Source organism: Grampus griseus (genome assembly GCF_964374135.1).
Source record: "Grampus griseus genome assembly, chromosome: 1".
NCBI classification, from domain to species: domain Eukaryota; kingdom Metazoa; phylum Chordata; class Mammalia; order Artiodactyla; family Delphinidae; genus Grampus; species Grampus griseus.
The window spans coordinates 79,651,161-79,670,026 of NC_139017.1; the positions used below are offsets into that span (position 1 = coordinate 79,651,161).

General features: G+C 37.7%; 1 protein-coding gene across 1 annotated transcript in view; it reads left to right on the plus strand.

Annotated features, from left to right (window-relative positions):
- GDAP2 (ganglioside induced differentiation associated protein 2) overlaps positions 1-18,866 on the plus strand; it is a 70,855-nt gene that overhangs the window by 4,198 nt on the left and 47,791 nt on the right. The window contains exons 2-3 of the mRNA XM_082662193.1: positions 4,661-4,903; positions 5,843-5,982. Coding sequence (XP_082518319.1) covers positions 4,728-4,903; positions 5,843-5,982 — 316 coding nt within the window. The 5' untranslated portion in view covers positions 4,661-4,727. The remainder of the gene's footprint in view (positions 1-4,660; positions 4,904-5,842; positions 5,983-18,866) is intronic.

The following is an 18,866-nucleotide window of genomic DNA, read 5'->3' on the forward strand; positions in this document are numbered from 1 at the left end:
GATGTAATGGAAATGGCATGGGTTTTAGTGCCAGCTGGTCTTTGATTTGGATCTCAAGGTACCACTTACTAGTTCTGTTACCTTGAGCTGATAATTGAACCTCTGGGTCTTGGTGCCCTCACTGTAAAATAAGTGTTCTGATACCTACTTTGCAGGATTATTGTAAGGATTAGAAAGCATATTTGTAACATATCTAATGCCCTGTGGTTCACTGTAACTTCCACAGTTGGCCTTCTTTTGTTCCTTTAGTGTCTTAGGCTCTTTCCTGCCTTAAGGCGCCCAGATGTACCTTTCCGCAGCCTGTAAAACTCTTCTACTTTTGGTCTCAACCCTCACTATCTGGAAGAGACATTCTCTGCCTCTTCAATTTAAATAGCTCCCCCACTTCTTTGTTGTAGGACACTTATCACAGATTTTAACTATGTATGTATTTCTACGATCATATCTTTGTGTGATTTTTGTGGAGCTATCTCTTCCATTAGACAGAGACTCAGCACTTAACAGTGCTTGAATGAATGAATGCCTGGGACATAATAGGGAAATAAGCATTTATTACCTCACAGTTTTTATGGGTCAGGAATTCAAAAGTTGCTTAGTCTTGTGGTTCTGGCTCAGGGTTTCTCATGAGGTTGTGGTCAAGATGTCAGCTGGGGCTGGAGGATCCAAGGTGATTCATTCCCATGTCTGTCAGTTCATGCTGGTTGTTGGCAGGAACTCTCAGTCTCTCCCCACAGGGGCTTTTCCATGAGCTTCATGAGTGTCCCCATGTCACGAGAGCTCACTTCCCCAGAACAAGCAGTCCAAGAGAGCATGGCAGAAGCCACAATATCTTTTATGATCCATCCGTGGAAGTCACACACTGTCATTTCTGCAATATCCAGTTGGGTACACTGGCCAGCCTTATTCATTATGGGAGGCATCTACACAATGGCATTAATATCAGGAGGCAGGTATCATTGAAGGACATCTTGGAGGCTGTCTATCACAGATGCTGTGTGGAATAGCATAGAGTCATCCAAGAATTACTCAAAACAGTTTTCAGTTAGTGTTGATGGAGGGCCAAGCTAACATAGGAAACCATGTATTTGTTTTGACAGCAGAGAGAATAACTTCTGATTTTTTTTTTTCCCTACTGGCGCAGGAGCAGATCAGAGAAAACAGATGTAGGCTTGATCTAGGTGTTAGGGATTAACAAGTCATTACAAGAGCAGACATTGAGATAAGTAAGAGTGTATCTTAATTCACCAATTTGTTTTTGGTTTATCTGATGCTCGTTAGAGAGTCTTTGACAGTGAGTGTCTTGGTCTTTGCCACACATGAAAACATCTCTTTATCTCAACAGTGGTGCAGGTGACTTTCACATTGGCTCTGAGAAAGTTATAACTTTTATTGTGCCTTGCTTGATGCCAGGTGCTCTGCTATGCAGTTTTTTTTTAAAGATTCTTTTGATATGGACCATTTTTTTAAAGTCTTTATTGAATTTGTTACAATATTGCTTCTGTTTTATGGGGTTTTTTTGGTTTTTTGGCTGAGAGGCATGTGGGATCTTAACTCCCCAACCAGGGATCAAACCTGCACCCCCTGCATTGGAAGGCAGAGTCTTAACCACTGGATCACCAGGGAAGTCCCTGCTGTGCAATTTTAATACAGATTATATCATTTAATTCTCACAATAACCATAGTAGTACATTACTCCTATTTTAAAAATAAGAAAACTCTGGTTTAGAGTCAAGGATAATATGACTGTTAGGTGGTAGGTCCTCAACCCAAACTAAGGCCTTCTGATAACGGAGCCCAAGCTTTTACCATTCTGCTTCTGCCTCAAAGTGTAATTGCATATGGAAATATTTACCTTAAAATACTAAAGAAACCGGATTCAAAATTGTACGTACCTTATGATTTTACCTATCACAGAAAAAGGTAGGAACTACTTTTTGGTATCTTTCAAATGTTCTGTAAGTGAGTATTACTTAGAATTGGAAAGAAAAGTTATTTTAAAGAAGTGATTTAGCCCTGTAATTTGACATTCAAGTTTGCAAAATGAAAACTAAGTTTGTTTTTAATGGACTTTTTAATATCATGGTTAAGAAATTTCAGCATGAGTTGTCACCAAAAACCTGTGGATAATTTTTTGAAATTATGAATTTCTGCAGGGTGTCGTTCCGTTGAGCTCAAGGCAGTTCAGCCATAGACAGTGAATGTAGCCTTCACTTGTACTCTGTTCAGCTTGTCCAGTTCCAGGCTGAATACTTGTGAACTGATCAACAGGACTTGTGGTTGCCTCTAGTTTCAAAGGCCAATTGGATGGACTAAACACCAACTTCTAGATAAAATTAGTTTATATATTTCAAAATAATATCAAAGGAGTACTTAGTAACAAATAAGAATAATTCTCCGATACAATTTTATCCTGATATGATCTACAAGGCCTTTCTGAAATTGTTATATAAATGAGCACATTTCCTACCACACAGTGTTGGTGCAGGAATTAGAATATTGTGTCAAATCCATCGTTCATTCCAATTAGTATCCCATGTCTCTCAGCAAGAAACAGCAAGATATTAGATATAGAAGGGCATGCTTTTTCTCCTTGACTCTTAACAAACATAAGGATCGTACAGAAAAGCTTCTCAGGAAGTTCACATACCAGCTGTCATTCCCTAATCATCTCTTTGCTCTTATGTATGTTCAGTGTTACCAGCTATCTCCAATTTACCAAACCGACTAATTAGTTCTTAGTCCTTACTCAACCTTTAAGTAGCATTTAACCCTAGATGATCCCTCTTGAGCATTCTGTCTAAAGTTACTTTCTTCACTTGGCTTTTAGGGTACCACACTTTCCAGATCTTCCATTCTTATCAATGCTTTTCTATCTCTTTTTTAAACTTTTCCTCTTTCCAGCCTCTAAATTTGGCCTTAGGACTGAGTCCTTGGATCTGTTCTCCATTTGCATTTTCTCTCTTGGTGGTCTTAAATACCATCCATAGGCTGAGACTTCCAAATTTATATCTTTAGCCTGACCTCTCCTCTGGGCTCTAGCCTCATGTAGCCAGCCAATTGCATGTTTGATATACATACTTGGGCATATAATGGGCATCTCAAACTAACAAAAGGAAAACATAAGGAAAAAAATACCTTGATTATTACTCCACCTGCAACCTACTCCAGTCTTTTCCTTCTCTATAAGTAGCATTACCGTCTATTTAATTGCTCAAGCAGGAAATCTAGGAGTAACCTTTGATTCTGTTCTTTTCCCTCACCCCCTCAGGTGCATTTAGAAAGTCTTGTTGACCCTACCTTCAAAATTCATTCCAATTCTAACCATTCCTCACCACCTTCATCACCATCACCTAGATTACTCCAGTCGTTTTCTACTGGTCTCTGCGTTTACTCTTGCCCCCACTCAGTTTCACTGTAGCTAGAGTAATCTTTTCAAATATTTATATTAAGTCATTATCCTTATAGGGACCCTCTAATAGCTTACCCTCATTTACATTAAGATCTAAACTTCTTATCATGGCTTACAAACTAGATCATCTGGCCTTTCCTTGGCTCACCAACCTCATCACCTGCTACTCATTACCTAGCTCACTGTACTGTAGCCAAACCAGCCTCTATGCTCTTCTGGAATAGACCAAGCTCCTCCCTGCCCTTTTGGCCTTTGTACTTGCCATTCCCTCTGCCTGACGCACCCTCCAGAGCTTCACATGGCTTGCTCTCTCACTTTGTTTAGCTCTCTGCTCAGATAGAACCTTTTTCTTATAATACTCACTGCCTCCAGTCGTTCTATTAGATACCTGCTTGCTTGTTTGTTTATCGTTTTTCATCTGCTTTCAAGGAAGCATCAGTTCTCTAAGGGTAGGGACTTGCTCTGTCTTATTCACTGTGTGTCCCCAGTAACTAGAACAATACCTGACACATAATAGCTGCTTATAAAGATTTATTGAATGAACGAATCTACCATTTTACTGAAATAGCTATCTGACTTACTGCCAAATGAAGTATCATGTTAAATTTCCCATGAGTTTCTGTGACTTAACACTACGTGTCTTCCTATCACCCTTCTCTTCTAATTTCTACATTTCTGTACAACCAAACTTATACCACATCGGTGTCTCATATACTATATTCTATAAATTTTCAAATCCTGTTAATTTTTCCTTTGTTGCCTCACAGATCTATGCCTTCCTCTCCATCTGTTTCTCTACATAGTTCAGACCTTTATCTCTTATTACCTGATTGCAGTAACCTCCCTGCTTCTCATCTTCCGTATTAGACTGAACTTTTTAAGTTGTTCATATTATCTTTGTATCTCTTGCAGCACCTGACACTCCCCCTACCCCGCCAATAGCAGACACTCAATGAATGTTGAATGAATAGTCCTGTGTTTCTGGAAAGTAGAATTGATGGGCTGTGTGATTATTTAAGTGACTGTAATTCTTTGAAAATAATTTGTGTTTAAATAATCCCTCTTTCTTCCTGTTTAAAAAAGCCGTAGTAATTCATTGTACGTTTTGATTTTTTAATAGACTGTTTAAGTGACTATAATCACACAATGTACTATTGGAGCATTTCACAGCAGAGTTTTGTTTTTTACTCTAATAGAAGTAAAGTAATACCTGTGCTTCTCTATTAAAATGATTCTTTCTTTTCTCTTAAGCTAAAGTCTACAGTGAATATTGAATTGCTGAGGAATTTGGGAAAAGACAAGCTGAAGTTCCCATTCCATGGATCCCTTGGGTGCACCTTCCCAGTTTGTGGATGTGGATACACTACCAAGCTGGGGCAATTCTTGTGAAGAACAATTAACTACTTCTGATACTGCAGCTGAAACATATCAGGAAGAGACTATTAGATCACCTTTTCTTTACAATAAGGATATCAATGGAAAAGTGGTTCTCTGGTAATTCCTTGGTTAAATCATATCATGATGTAATAATACTTTCTCATAATTCCTTCTAATTTCTTTTTTTCATGTTTTTTTCTGAACTCTTTTTTGTGAACTCTTGTATTATTGAAATATTACTTTGCATACACATTTACAGCTTTATTGAGACTTAATTAACTTACAATAAACTGCATATATTTAAAGTGTACAGTTTGGTAAATTTTGACATGTATACACCCATGAACCCATCACCAGAATCAAGATAGTGAATATATTTATCACCCCGGAAGTTTTTTTGTGTCCCTTGGTAATCCCTCTCTCTTGCCCCTCCCTGCCTCAACATCCCCAAGCAATCATTCATCTTTCTGTCACTATAGATTAGTATGCATTTTCTAGAGCGTTACATAAATGGAATCGTGTACTCTTTTTTCAGTCTGGCCTCTTTCATTCAACACAGTTATTTGAAAGTTCGTCTGTGTTGTTGCATGTAGCAGTAGTAGTACATTTCTGTTTTTAAAAAAAGCTTTAGAGATGTAATTCATATACCATACAAATGCACTAGTTTACATTGTACAAGTCAGTGGTTTTTAGTATATTCACAAAATTGTGCAGCCATCACCAGAGTCAATTTTAGAACATTTTCATCACCCCAAAGTCCTGTTCCCATTAGCTGTCACTCCCCATCTCACACACATCTCTTATGTAAGAAGCAAAGGAATGACATGATGGTTTTGTGGGTTTCAGGGTTACAGCAATTGCGTTCAATATCTATCTGCGATGCCATATTAGCCTTTCTGAATCAGGAACAACTTTTTACTATTGCTTAAGCTTGTGAACTGGTAAAACCAATGTTGTGAAGGGAGTGAAGATAGAATGTTTTGAAATGATTAGAAACTAGCTTTCTTATCTGCCTCCTCTTCCCCACACTTGCTCTTATTTATTTATTTTCCTTAGGAAAGGAGATGTGGCATTACTGAACTGTACAGCTATTGTGAATACCAGCAATGAAAGTCTTACTGATAAGAATCCTGTGTCAGAAAGTATCTTCATGCTTGCAGGGCCTGATTTGAAGGAGGACCTCCAGAAACTTAGAGGTGAGTGAATTTTCTTAGGTATGTTAGTGCTTAGGAAACATTTATTTTGATGTTTGAAGAAGTATATTTTGCGTGTAAGTGAGAAACTAAGTAGATGTAGCTCTTTTGTTGTTGTTAAAACTAAATAAATACAGCCTTTGAAAAACCTATAATGTGTTAGAAGCTGAGTGCTGAGACTTTACTTGGTAAAACCCCTCTGTCGTGTACCTGAATTTTAAAATGACAGTCATCATAGCCAGTTAGATTTTTGGTAACATTTTCTTGGCTGTATAATGTCTTGCACCGATGAGCCTTATAAAACAACTATTCTTTATCTAAACTGAAAATTTTTTATTGAGTTTTGATATTGACAGAATTTTTTTATATACCTCCTGGACATAGAGTGTCACACTTCTGAAATGAAATTGACTTACTGGTAAAAACCAAGTGTGTTCTGGGTTAATTCTGTACTTTCTTTTTTTTTTTTTTAAACCAGTACATTCTTCTTCTGGGAATATTTCTTTGGAATTGGAGACAGGAGGAGTCCTGTTTGTTCAGAATCTTGTTTACCTTATTTGCATTTATTTTCTTAACTTACCAATCTCACAACTTTTTGTTATTATTATTTGTGTGTAAAGGGAATATTGTGAAATTCAGTTATCCCATTTTATAAAAAATATTTTTGAAATACAGCAATTTTTCTTAAAATGTAAACAGCAAATCCCACCTATATAAAAAAAATCTTCGTTTCTTAGACGTCTACAAACAATTGGTTTTTAACCTAATAAAGATATTAGAATTTGAACAGGATCATTTATAATGCTGACCATGAAAGAAGAGATAAAGAGAGAAGAATTGTTTATCTGATCAAGAAACTGAACTTTGTGAGGGTAGATGTGGGAAAAAGCCCTCAGTTTAACTAAAAACATGATGCCATGAAGAATATGTAGAAATTATAATATGTATTAGAGATAATACTGAGAAGTTCTTTGATATAAGTAACAGAGAAACTGGTCTGGAAAAATTCCTAATGAGCGCACACGCTCACACCTTAGAGCTGGACTTATGAATTAAAAAAATATAAAATTTAAGTATACAAAATAAAAACTCAATTTTTAGCAGCATATGTTTGGAGGGTCTCCAAGCTGGGGTTCATATTATAACTCTGTCCTTTACTAACTATGTTACTTAGGACCAGTTACTTCACCTCTGAGCCTGAGTTTCCTTATCTCTAAAATGGGGATGATGATAGTCCCTATCTTAGTTCCTGACACATAACGAGAGCTCAATGAGTATTTGAGGATGGAAAAAATTAATTTCATGAAGAATAAATTAAATAATGGACATTAAGTGCTAGGCACATCCTCAGTGTTCAGTGTTATTGCTGGTGCTGGTTACACTCCTCAGTTGTATTGCTTAATGAACCAGTGCCACCCTGAAGAGAGATTATTAAGGATGCACTGAAGGGCTGAGTACTTAATTCTGTCCTCTTTTTACATGCTTAACAACAACTTAGTAAATGATTACAAAGTATGACTTACCAAATTTGTAGATGATAAAAAGCTGGGAGGATTTATAGGAGACATTGGATGATAGACTAAAGATTTTGAAATATCCGAACCGACTGGAAGTATGAGCCAAAGAAATGAAAAAATCAACAAGGATGAATATAAAGGTCTTGCAGTAAGTTGAAAACATTAATTACCCAAGTTCAGGATGGGGAAGCCCAGTCTGACAATACTTTTTATATAAGAATTTGCTTTCTCAGTAAAATGGCATTATCATCTCCTCCATTTTTCATGCAAAAAAACTTTAGCATTAACACTTTCCTCTTCCTTATTCCCCACATAAAGTCTGTCATCAAGCCCTAAATAGATCTTGAATCTCTCTGTATTACCACCACCTCCAGCCTAGCCTGTGCTGCGTCATCCCCTGCCTGGACTACAGTCATTGCCTCCCTCCCAATTGGTCTCCTACAACCATTCTTTACTTGAATCTGTTTTCCACACGTAGTAAGTATTTGCTTTTTAAACTGTAAATCCCTTCTCATTACTCCCCTGCTTCAAACCATTTAGTGGCCTCTCATTACACTTTAAGTCCTAACTCCTTAAACTGTTCTCCAAGTTCTTGCAAGATCTCACTCACTTACTTCCAGGTCCCCTTTTACCTTCCTCAATGTACTTGAACCAGACTGATCTCTCATTGCCTTGTCATCCAGCTCCTTTTCAATTTTGCATGTGCTGTTGTTCTTTCTCTCAATTCTTAACTCTTAATCTTAAGTCTTTGCTTATATCTCTTCCTCAAAGCGCTTCTTCCTTTCACTTCAGAATCGCTCATGGTATATGCTCCCAACCTGTGGTACTTCTCTTTGGTGCTCTTAGCACAATTGTAATTTTGTAAATTGTTTATATAATTATTATGTCCCCGTTAAACTTTGAACTCCTTGAGGACAGGAACCATATGTCTTATTGGCCTCCATGTTCCCAGTACCAAGTATAGTAAAGGCATCCTTTCAGTAGCTGATAAATGAATGAATAGAAGTTCCCTGGGATTTTAACTGACTAGACTCCGAGATGATAATGCATCATTTCTACTGAAAACACTAACAGTATCAGATGCATCATTGCACAGCATCACAAGTGAAGGTTTGTAATCAGCTTAAAATAAACTGTTATATTTATAAGATGTTTAATGTAAACCTCATGGTAACCACAAAGAATAAAACCTATGATAGATACAAAAAAGATAAAGAGAAAGGAGTTAAAGCATATCAGTTTTAAAAAAAAATTAAAGTAAGACAGCAAGAGAGGAACAAAGGATAGGAGACTTAAAAAAATACTCAGAAAACAATTAACAAAATGACAGTAATTACCTATTAATAATTATTTTAAATGCTAAAGGACTAAATTCTCCAACCAAAAGACACAGAGGGGATGAAGGATAAAAAAAAAAAAAGAAAAAGAATCCAACAATATGCTGCCTACAAGAGACTCACTTTAGCTTTAATGACACATACAGGCTGGAAGTGAATGGATAAAAAAAGATATTCCATGCAAATGGAAACCAAAAGAGAGTAAGAGTGGCTATACTTACATCAGATAAAATAGACTTTCAGTCAGAATTGGTCACAAGAGACAGAGGTCACTATATGGTCCAGGGGTCAATTCATCAAGAGAATATAACAATTGTAAATATATGTGCACCCAACATTGAAGCACCTAAGTATTTAAGGCAAATATTAATAGAACTGAATGGAGAAATAGATGGAAATACAGTAATAATTAGGGACCTCAATACCCCACTATAAATATTGGATAGATCATCCAGACAGAAAATTAGTAAGGAAACAGAAGGCCTGAATAACACTATGGTCCAAATGAACCTAAGACATATACAGAATATTCCATCCAACAGCGCCAGAATATACATTCTCCTCAAGCATACATGGGACATTCTCCATGATAAATCATATTGGGCCAGAAAGCAAATCTTATCAAATTTAAGAAGACTGAGGTCATGTCAGGAATCTTTTCTAACCACAGTTGTGTGAAACTAGAAATCAATAACAAAAAGAAAATGAAAAAAATCACAAATATGTGGAAATTTAACAGTATGCTCCTGAAAAACCATTGGATCAAAGAAGAAATCAGAAGGGAAATCAGAAATTATCTTGAGACAATGAAAAGGAAGATACAACATGCGAAACTTATGGGATGTAAAAAAAAAAAAATGTTTTAAACCAGTTCTAAGAGAAATTTATATCACTAAGTGCCTACATTAGAAGAAAAGAACAGCTCAAACAACCTAATTTTAAACCTCAAGGAGTTAGAAAAAAAAGGTCAATCTAAGCCTATAGTTAGCAGAGGGAAGGAGATAGTAAATATTAGAGCAGAAATAAAAGAAATAGAAACTAGAAAGACAATAGGAAAAAAGCAACAAAAAGAGTTGGCTTTTAAAGAAGAGAGACAAATGTTTAGCTAGACTAACGATGGGGAAATAAAGGACTCAAAATTCTAAATGAAAGTGGAGATATTACAGCTAACACCATAGAAAGACAAAAGATTATAAGAGCCTACTATGAACAATTATTTGCCAACATATTGGATAACCTAGAAGAAACAGATAACTTCCTAGCAAACATGCAACCTAACAAGACTGAACCATGGTGGAACAGAAAATCTGAACAGACGAAAGGAGTAAGGAGACTTGAATCAACAATCAAAAACTTTCCAACAAAAATAAGCCCACAACCTGATGGCTTCCCCGGTGAATTCTACCATACATATACATATAGAGAAGAATTAATACCAATTCTTCTCAATTTCTTCTGTGAAAAAGTTGAAGAGGAGTGAACGCTTCCAAATTCATTTTACAGGGACAGCACTACCCCGATATCAAAGCCAGATAAGGATGCTACAAGAAGAGAGATTCAAGATGGCAGAGGAGTAAGTGGACATGGAGTTCATCTCTCTCTACAGATGCATCAGGAATACATCTGTAGATGCAACAGTTCTCACAGAACACTGGCTGAAAACTAGCAGAAGACCTTGGACACTGGAAAGGACTATTAAAGATCCCTGCATAACTGCGTAGGACAGAAAAAAGAAGGGAGAAAGAGAAGGAGAGGAAGTAGGACAGGACCTGCACTCTGGGTCGGGGGAGCTGAAGCAGAGGAGAGATGCCCGAATTCGGGGAAACACCCTCTCCAACGGGGAAATCGATTGAGACAGAAGGGCAGCATTTGAGGCTGTCAGAAGAAGGTGAAGTGGCCAATCTGTGGCAGACGGGACAGAGTGAGAAGTACACAGATGGTCCATACCTCAGCCCTATGTGCCCCGGACTGGGATGTGTATTCACAGGTGTGCAAGGGGGCTGAGAGCTGGTGCATGGGGATTGGAGAACAGGCCCAGAGTGAGAACTGCTGTGGGCTGTGGGGAGATGGACTGAGGGGACAGGAGGGAGGAAATCTGCAGCAGGGAATGCCTGTGGAGGAAGACTGGACTGCCATGGAAGCAGGGCGCTATTGCTGAGTCACAAGAGGGGGGAGGAGCCACCATTGTAACCTCTCTCTCCCTACATGCCAGTGCCTGCTGACGACAGTAAAAGAAGCCCACTCAAGGCTGGCTCTGTGTGCTGGCTGCCGAGCAATAAACAAAGCCCCATGAGGGCTGGCCCTCACGTGCTGGCTGCAGGGCAAAAAAACCCTCTCAGGGCTGGCCCTTGCACACCTGCTGCCGGGTGCCAGAAAAACCCTGGCCAGTGCTGGCCCTCATGTGCCTTATGCCAGGTGCCAGAAAAGGCCCTCACTACGACCATATCTCTTGTGCCTGTGGCTGGCAGCTTCCCTGTGCATTGGGGGCTGTAAGGGCTCCCATGATCCAAGCAATCTTACCACCTCTGCACCTGGTCCTCACGGGGGCAGACCCTAGAGCTCCAAGGCAGCCTCAGGACCAGACTCCTGTGGGTGGACCACGCGCAGAGGTGGGAATGAAACCAGAGCTGAACCCCCGGGACGGGGTGACTAAGGAAGATCAAAAATCCTTCCATCAGCTGTACAAGCTGCAGACTAAATCCCTGCAATCAGCTAGGTAGATCCTGCATCTAAGGAATATCTGAGTAGACAATGAGTGTTCCCACAAATGAAAATGGTCTAGCTCTGGCAGCTGTGGACGTTGGGGGCAGCACATGCAGGAATTGGGCCAGATCAGAGTCTGAGTGGTGCCCACAGGGCCCACAGAAGGTCTAGAGACCAGCCCAGAGGCAGAGGAGAGCCTCTTGGGGAGGCGGAGGTGGGCTCTAGCTCACGGCATATGCAAGGACACTTACAGCAGAGATGCCAGGGACACATAATTATTGCTATTAATTTCATTATGTTTTGATTCATTCTGTTCTTGGTTCTAGCTTTTTTGTTTGTTTTTTTTTTGGTTTTAGGGTTTTTTTGTTTGTTTTTTACTCTTTTGGGATCTCCATGTTTTATAATATATTTTTACTTTCTATTTTTTTTATACATTTCTGTTTTTACTTTTCTGTGTTCTTTCCCCTAATTTTTTTCCTTTTTCTTTAATAAATTTTCCTTTTTTTAATGTATGTATTTCTGTTTCTACTTTGCTTTTCTGTTGTCTGCGTTTTTTCCCTTTTTTATTTTATTGTTATTTTTTTAATCATTTTTATAAGTTCTGTTTCCTTGCTTTATTCTTTAGTGGTCACACTGCTTTGGTTTTGTTTTTAGGTTATGTGTTTTTGTTAGTTTTAATCCTAATTGTTTGATTTCATTTTTGAGTTCTTCTGTTTGTCTGGTTGTTCTGTTTTTGTTTCTTTTATGTGTGTTTGTGTTCCTTGTTTCTCTTTTTGTTTGATTTTGTTTTTACCATTTCTCCAGGGTTTTGTTTGTCTTTTTTTTCTAAAATATACTTTCTATTTTTTTTATATTTGTTTCTACATTGCTTTTCTGTTGTTCTGTCATCTTTCCCCTTTCTCTTTTTCTTTTTCTTTTTTTATATCATTTTTGTCAGTTTGTTCTGTTTCTTTGCTTCATTCTTCAGTTGGCACTCTGCTTTGGTTTTGTTTCTTGGTTTTTGTCACCTTTCTTCTTAATTGTTTCATTTCATTCTTGGGTTCTTTTGTTTGTCTGGTTGTTCTCTTGCTATTTGATTTATTTGGTTCTATTTTTCTTTCTTTTGTGTGTGTGTGTGCTTCCTTGTTTCTGTTTCTGATTGTTTGATTTTAATTTATAGCATTTGTCTGGGGTTTTGTTAGTTTTTTTTTTTTTAATCCCCTTTATTGCCGGGATGAGCGACTTGTGGGGTCTTGGTCCCTCAACCAGAAGTTGGGCCAGAGGCTCTGGAGTGGGAGCACTGAGTCCAGGGTGCTGGAACACTACAGAATTCCCAGCTCCAAGGAAGATTAATCACTGAGAGATGTCACGGAAGCCTCCATCTGAATCCAAGACCCATCTCCACCCAACTGCCAGCAGCTCCCAGCTGCTCACAGCAAACAACAAACAAGACAGGAACACAAACCCACCCATCAGCACACAGACTACCTAAACTCATACTAAGCTCACAGACACCCCAAAACACACCACCTGACCTGGCCTTGCTCATCAGTGGAAAAAAGACTCAGCTCCACCCACCAGAGCGCAGGCATCAGTCCCTCCTATCAGGAAGCCTACACAAGACACTGGACCAACCTTAACCACTGGGGGCAGAGAACAGAAGCAAGAGGAACTATGATCCTGCAGCCTAGGGAAAGGAGACCTCAAACACTGTAAATTAGGTAAAATGAGAACACAGAGAAATATCTTACAGGTAAAGAAGCAAGGTAAAAGCCCACAAGACCAAATAAATAAAGAGGAAATAGGCAAACTACCTGAAAAAGGATTCAGAGTAATGATAGTAAAGATGATCCACAATCTAGAAAATAGAATAGAGAAAATACAAGAAACATTTAACAAGGACCTAGAAGAACTAAAGAGCAAACAAACAGTAATGAACAACACAATAACTGAAATTAAAAATACTGTAGAAGGAATCAATAGCAAAATAAATGAGGCAGAAGAACAGATAAGTGAGCTGGAAGATAGAATGGTGGAGATAACTGCCACAGAGCAGATTAAGAAAAAAGAATGAAAATGGAGGACAGTCTCAGAGACATCTGGGACAACATTAAGCACACCAACATTCGAATTATAGGTGTCCCAGTAGAAAAAAAAAGAAAGAGTCTGAGAAAATATTTGAAGAGATTAGAGTTGCAAACTTCCCCAACATAGGAAAAGAAGTAGTCAGTCAAGTCCAGGAAGCACAGAGAGTCCCATACAGGATAAACCAAAGGAGAAACATGTCAAGACACGTATTAATCAAACTAACAAAGAGGAAACCCAAAGAAAAAATATTAAAAGCATCAAGGGAAAAGCAGCAAATAACATACACGGGAATCCCCATAAGGTTAACAGCTGATCTTTCAGCAGAAACTCTACAGACCAGAAGGGAGTGGCAAGATGTATTTATAGTAATGAAAGGGAAAAACCTACAGCTAAGATTACCCAGCAAGGATCTCATTCAGATTGAACAGATAAGTTAAAACCTTTACAGACAAGGAAAAGTTAAAAGAATTCAGCATCACCAAACCAGCTTTACAACAAATGCTAAAGGAACTTCTCTAGGCAGGAAATACAAGAGAAGGAAAAGTCTTAACACAAACAAACCCAAAACAATTAAGAAAATGGAAATAGGAACATACATATCAATAATTACCTTAAATGTAAATGGATTAAATGCCCCAAACAAAAGACACAGACTGGCTGAATGGATACAAAAACAAGATCCATATATATGCTGTCTACAAGAGACCCACTTCACACCTAGGGACACATAAAGACTGAAAGTGAAGTTATGGAAAAAGATATTCCGTGCAAGTGGAAGTCAAAAGAGAGCTGGAATAATAATACTCATATTAGAAAAAATAGACTTTAAAATAAAGACTACTACAAGAGACCAGGAAGGACAATGATCAAGGGATCAATCCAAGAAGATATAACAATTGTAAATATCTATGCACCCAGCATAGGAGCACCTCAATGCATAAGGCAAATGCTAACAGCCATAAAAGGGGAAATCAACAGTAACACAATAATAGTAGGTGACTTTAACACCCCACTTACACCCATGGACTCATCATCCAAACAGAAAATAAGTAAGGAAATGCAAGCTCTAAATGACACATTAGACCAGATGGACTTAATTTGATATTTATAGGACATTCCATCCAAAACCAATATAATATGCTTTCTTCTCAAGTAGACACAGAACATTCTCCAGGATAGATCACATCTTTGGTCACAAATCAAGCCTTGGTAAATTTAAGAATATTGAAATATCAAGCATCTTTTCCAACCACAATGCTGTGAGACTAGATATCAATTACAGGAAAAAAACTGTAAAAAATACAAACACATGGAGGCTAGACAATAAGCTACTAGACAACCAAGAGATCACTGAAGAAGTCAAAGAGGAAATTAAAAAATACCTAGAAACAAATGACAATGAAAACACGACGACTCAAAACCTATGGGATGCAGCAAAAGCAGTTCTAAGAGGGAAGTTTACAGCAATACAATCCTACCTCAAAAAACAAGAAAAATCTCAAATAACTTAACCTAAAGCAGTTAGAGAACGAAGAACAAAAAAACCCCAAATTTAGCAGAAGGAGAGAAATCATACAGATCAGATCAGAAATAAATGAAAAAGAAATGAAGGAAACAGTAGCAAAGATCAATGAAACTAAAAGCTGGTTCTTTGAGAAGGTAAACAAAATTGATAAACCATTAGCCAGACTCATCAGGAGAAAAAAGGGAGAAGACTCAAATCAACAGAATTAGAAATGAAAAAGGAGAAGTAATAGTGACACTGCAGAAATACAAAGGATCATGAGAGACTACTACAATCAACTATATGCCAATAAAATGGGCAACCTGGAGGAAATGGACAAATTCTTAGAAAAGTATAACCTTCCAAGACTGATCCAGGAAGAAATAGAAACCATGAACAGACCAATCACAAGCACTAAAATTGAAACTGTGATTAAAAATCTTCCAATAAACAAAAGCCCAGGACCAGATGGTTTCACAGGTGAATTCTATCAAACATTTTGAGGAGAGCTAACATCTGTCTTTCTTAAACTCTTCCAAAATATAGCAGGGGGAGGAACACTCCCAAACTCATTCTATGAGGCTACCATCACCCTGATACCAAAACCAGACAAAGATGTCACAAAAAAAACTACAGGCCAATATCATTGATGAACATAGATGCAAAAATCTTCAACAAAATAATGGCAAACAGAATCCCGCAGCACATTAAAAGGATCATACACCATGATCAAGTGGGGTTTATCCCATGAATGGAAGGATTCTTCAGTATATGCAAATCGATCAATGTGCTACACTGTATTAAAAAACTGAAGAATAAAAACCATAGGATAATATCATTAGGTGCAGAAAAAGCTTTTGACAAAATTCAACACCCATTTATGATAAAACTCTCCAGAAAGTAGGCATAGAGGGAACCTACCTCAACATAATAAAGGCCATATATGACAAACCCACAGCCAACATCATTCTCAATGGTGAAAAACTTAAAGCATTTCCTCTAGATCAGGAACAAGACAAGGTTGCCCACTCTCACCACTATTATTCAACATAGTTTTGGAAGTTTTAGAGCAATCAGAGAAGAAAAAGAAATAAAAGGAATACAAATTGGAAAAGAAGAAGTAAAACTGTCACTCTTTCCAGCTGACATGATACTATACATAGAAAATCCTAAAGATGCTACCAGGTAACTACTAGAGCTAATCAATGAATTTGGTAAAGTAACAGGATACAAAATTAATGCACAGAAATCTCTTGCATTCCGAAGACTATAGAGACTGAGGTTCGTGATACTAGAGATGAGAAGGAGGAAGACTATATATTAATGGTGTAAAGCAATATGGTTATTATCCTAAGGATGGCAGTTGGCTGTTTGCCATTTAACTGAATACAAAGTAGGAAAATTGGGGCCTACGATACAGAATGGTGAGTAGAGGACAAGTAAGTTGTTCCCATGATATTTGCACACACTAGACTCTTGCTGCATTAGTTGAATGAAAACACATGAATTAATGAGCAAATGTGGAATAATTTCCTAGTATTTATGTTTCTTGAACATTGGGTTATTACTGAGAGGGGTTGAAAAACTCTTTTATCTGGTGAAATGAACAGAGATGTAATTAAAGAGGGGCCTTAAACTGTCAAAAAAAAATTCTTTCTCCACAAAAAAAAAAAAAAGAAATCTCTTGCATTCCTATACACTAACAACAAAAATATCAGAAAGAGAAATCAAAGAAACACTCCCATTTACTATTGCAGCAAAAAGAATAAAATACCTAGGAATAAACCTACCTAAGGAGACAGAAGATGTGTATGCAGAAAATTATAAGACACTGATGAAAGAAATCAAAGACAATACAAACAGGTGGAAAGGTATACCATGTTCTTGGACTGGAAGAATCAACATTGTGGAAATGACTATACTACCCAAAGCAACCGACAGATTCAATGCAATCCCTATAAAATTACTAATGGCATTTTTCACAGAACTAGAACAAAAAGTTTTACAATTTGTATAGAAACACGAAAGACCCCGAATAGGCAAAGCAATCTTGAGGAAGAAAAATGGAGCTGGAGGAATCAGGCTCCCTGTTTTCAGACTATACTAAAAGGTACTCTAATCAAGACAGTAGGGTACTGGTACAAAAACAGAAATATAGATCAATGGAACAGGTTGGAAAGCCCAAAGAGAAACCCACACACATCTGGCCACCTTATCATTGACAAAGGAGGCAAGAATATACGATGGAGAAGAGACAGCCTCTTCAATAAGTAGAGCTGAGAAAACTGGACAGCTACATGTAAAAGAATGAAATTAGAACACTTCCTAACACCATACACAAAAATAAACTCAAAGTGGATTGAAGACCTAAGTGTAAGGCCAGGCACTGTAAAACTCTTAGAGGAAAACATAGGCACAACACCCTTTGATATAAATCACAGCAAGGTTTTTTTTTGACCTCCCCCAGTGTAATGGAAATAAAATAACAAATAAATGGGACCTAAGGAAACTTAAAAGCTTTAGCACAGCAAAGGAAACCATAAACAAGACAAAAAGACAGGCTTCAGAATGGAAGAAAATATTTGCAAACGAATCAACTGACAAAGGGTTAATCTCCAAAATATAGAAGTGGCTCATGCAGCTCAATATCAAAAAAACAAACAACCCAGTCCAAAAATGGGCAGAAGACCTAAATGGACATTTCTCCAAAGAAGACATACAGATTACCAACAAACACATGAAAAGATGCGCAGCATCACTAATCATTAGAGAAATGCAAATCAAAACCACAATGAGGTATCACCTCACACCCGTCACAATGGCCATCATCAAAAAATCTACAAACAATAAATGCTGGAGAAGGTATGGAGAAAGGAAACCCTCTTGCACTGTTGACGGGAATGTAAATTGATACAGCCACTATGGAGAACAGTATGGAGTATAGTTTTCCTTAAAAAACTAAAATAAGTACTACCATATGACCCAGCAATCCCACTATTGGGCATATACCCTGAGAAAACCATAATTCAAAAAGAGACATGTATCCCAATGTTCACTGCAGCTCTGTTTACAATAGCCAGGACATGGAAGCAACCTTTGTGTCCATCGACAGATGAATGGATAAAGAAGATGTGTCACATGTATACAATGGAATATTACTCAGCCATAAAAAGGAATGAATTGAATTATTTGTAGTGAGGTGGATGGACCTAGAGTCTGTCATACAGAGTGAAGTAACTCAGAAAAAGAAAAACAAATAGTGTATGCTAACACACATATATGGAATCTAAAAAACGGTACTGATGAACCTAGTGGCAGGACAGGAATAAAGGACCAGATGTAGAGAATGGACTTGAGGACACGGGGGTAAGGGGAAACTGGGATGAAGTGAGAGAGTTGCACTGACATATATACACTACCAAATGTAAAATGGATGGCTGTTGGGAAGCAGCTGCATAGCACAGGGAGATCAGTTCGATGCTTTGTGACGACGTAGAGGAGTGGGATAGGGAGGGTGGGAGGGAGGCTGAGGAGGGAGGGGATGTGGGGATATATGTATACTTATAGCTGATTCACTTTGTTGTGCAACAGAAACTAACATAACATTGTAAAGCAACTATACTCCGATAAAGATATTAAAAAAATATAAATTAATTCTAAAATAATGTTCCTATTAAAGGAATCATTAGTAGTTATAATTTTACAGAGGATTTTTATTGGTTCATTAAATACAAAAAAATTGATGTATGATTGCATAAT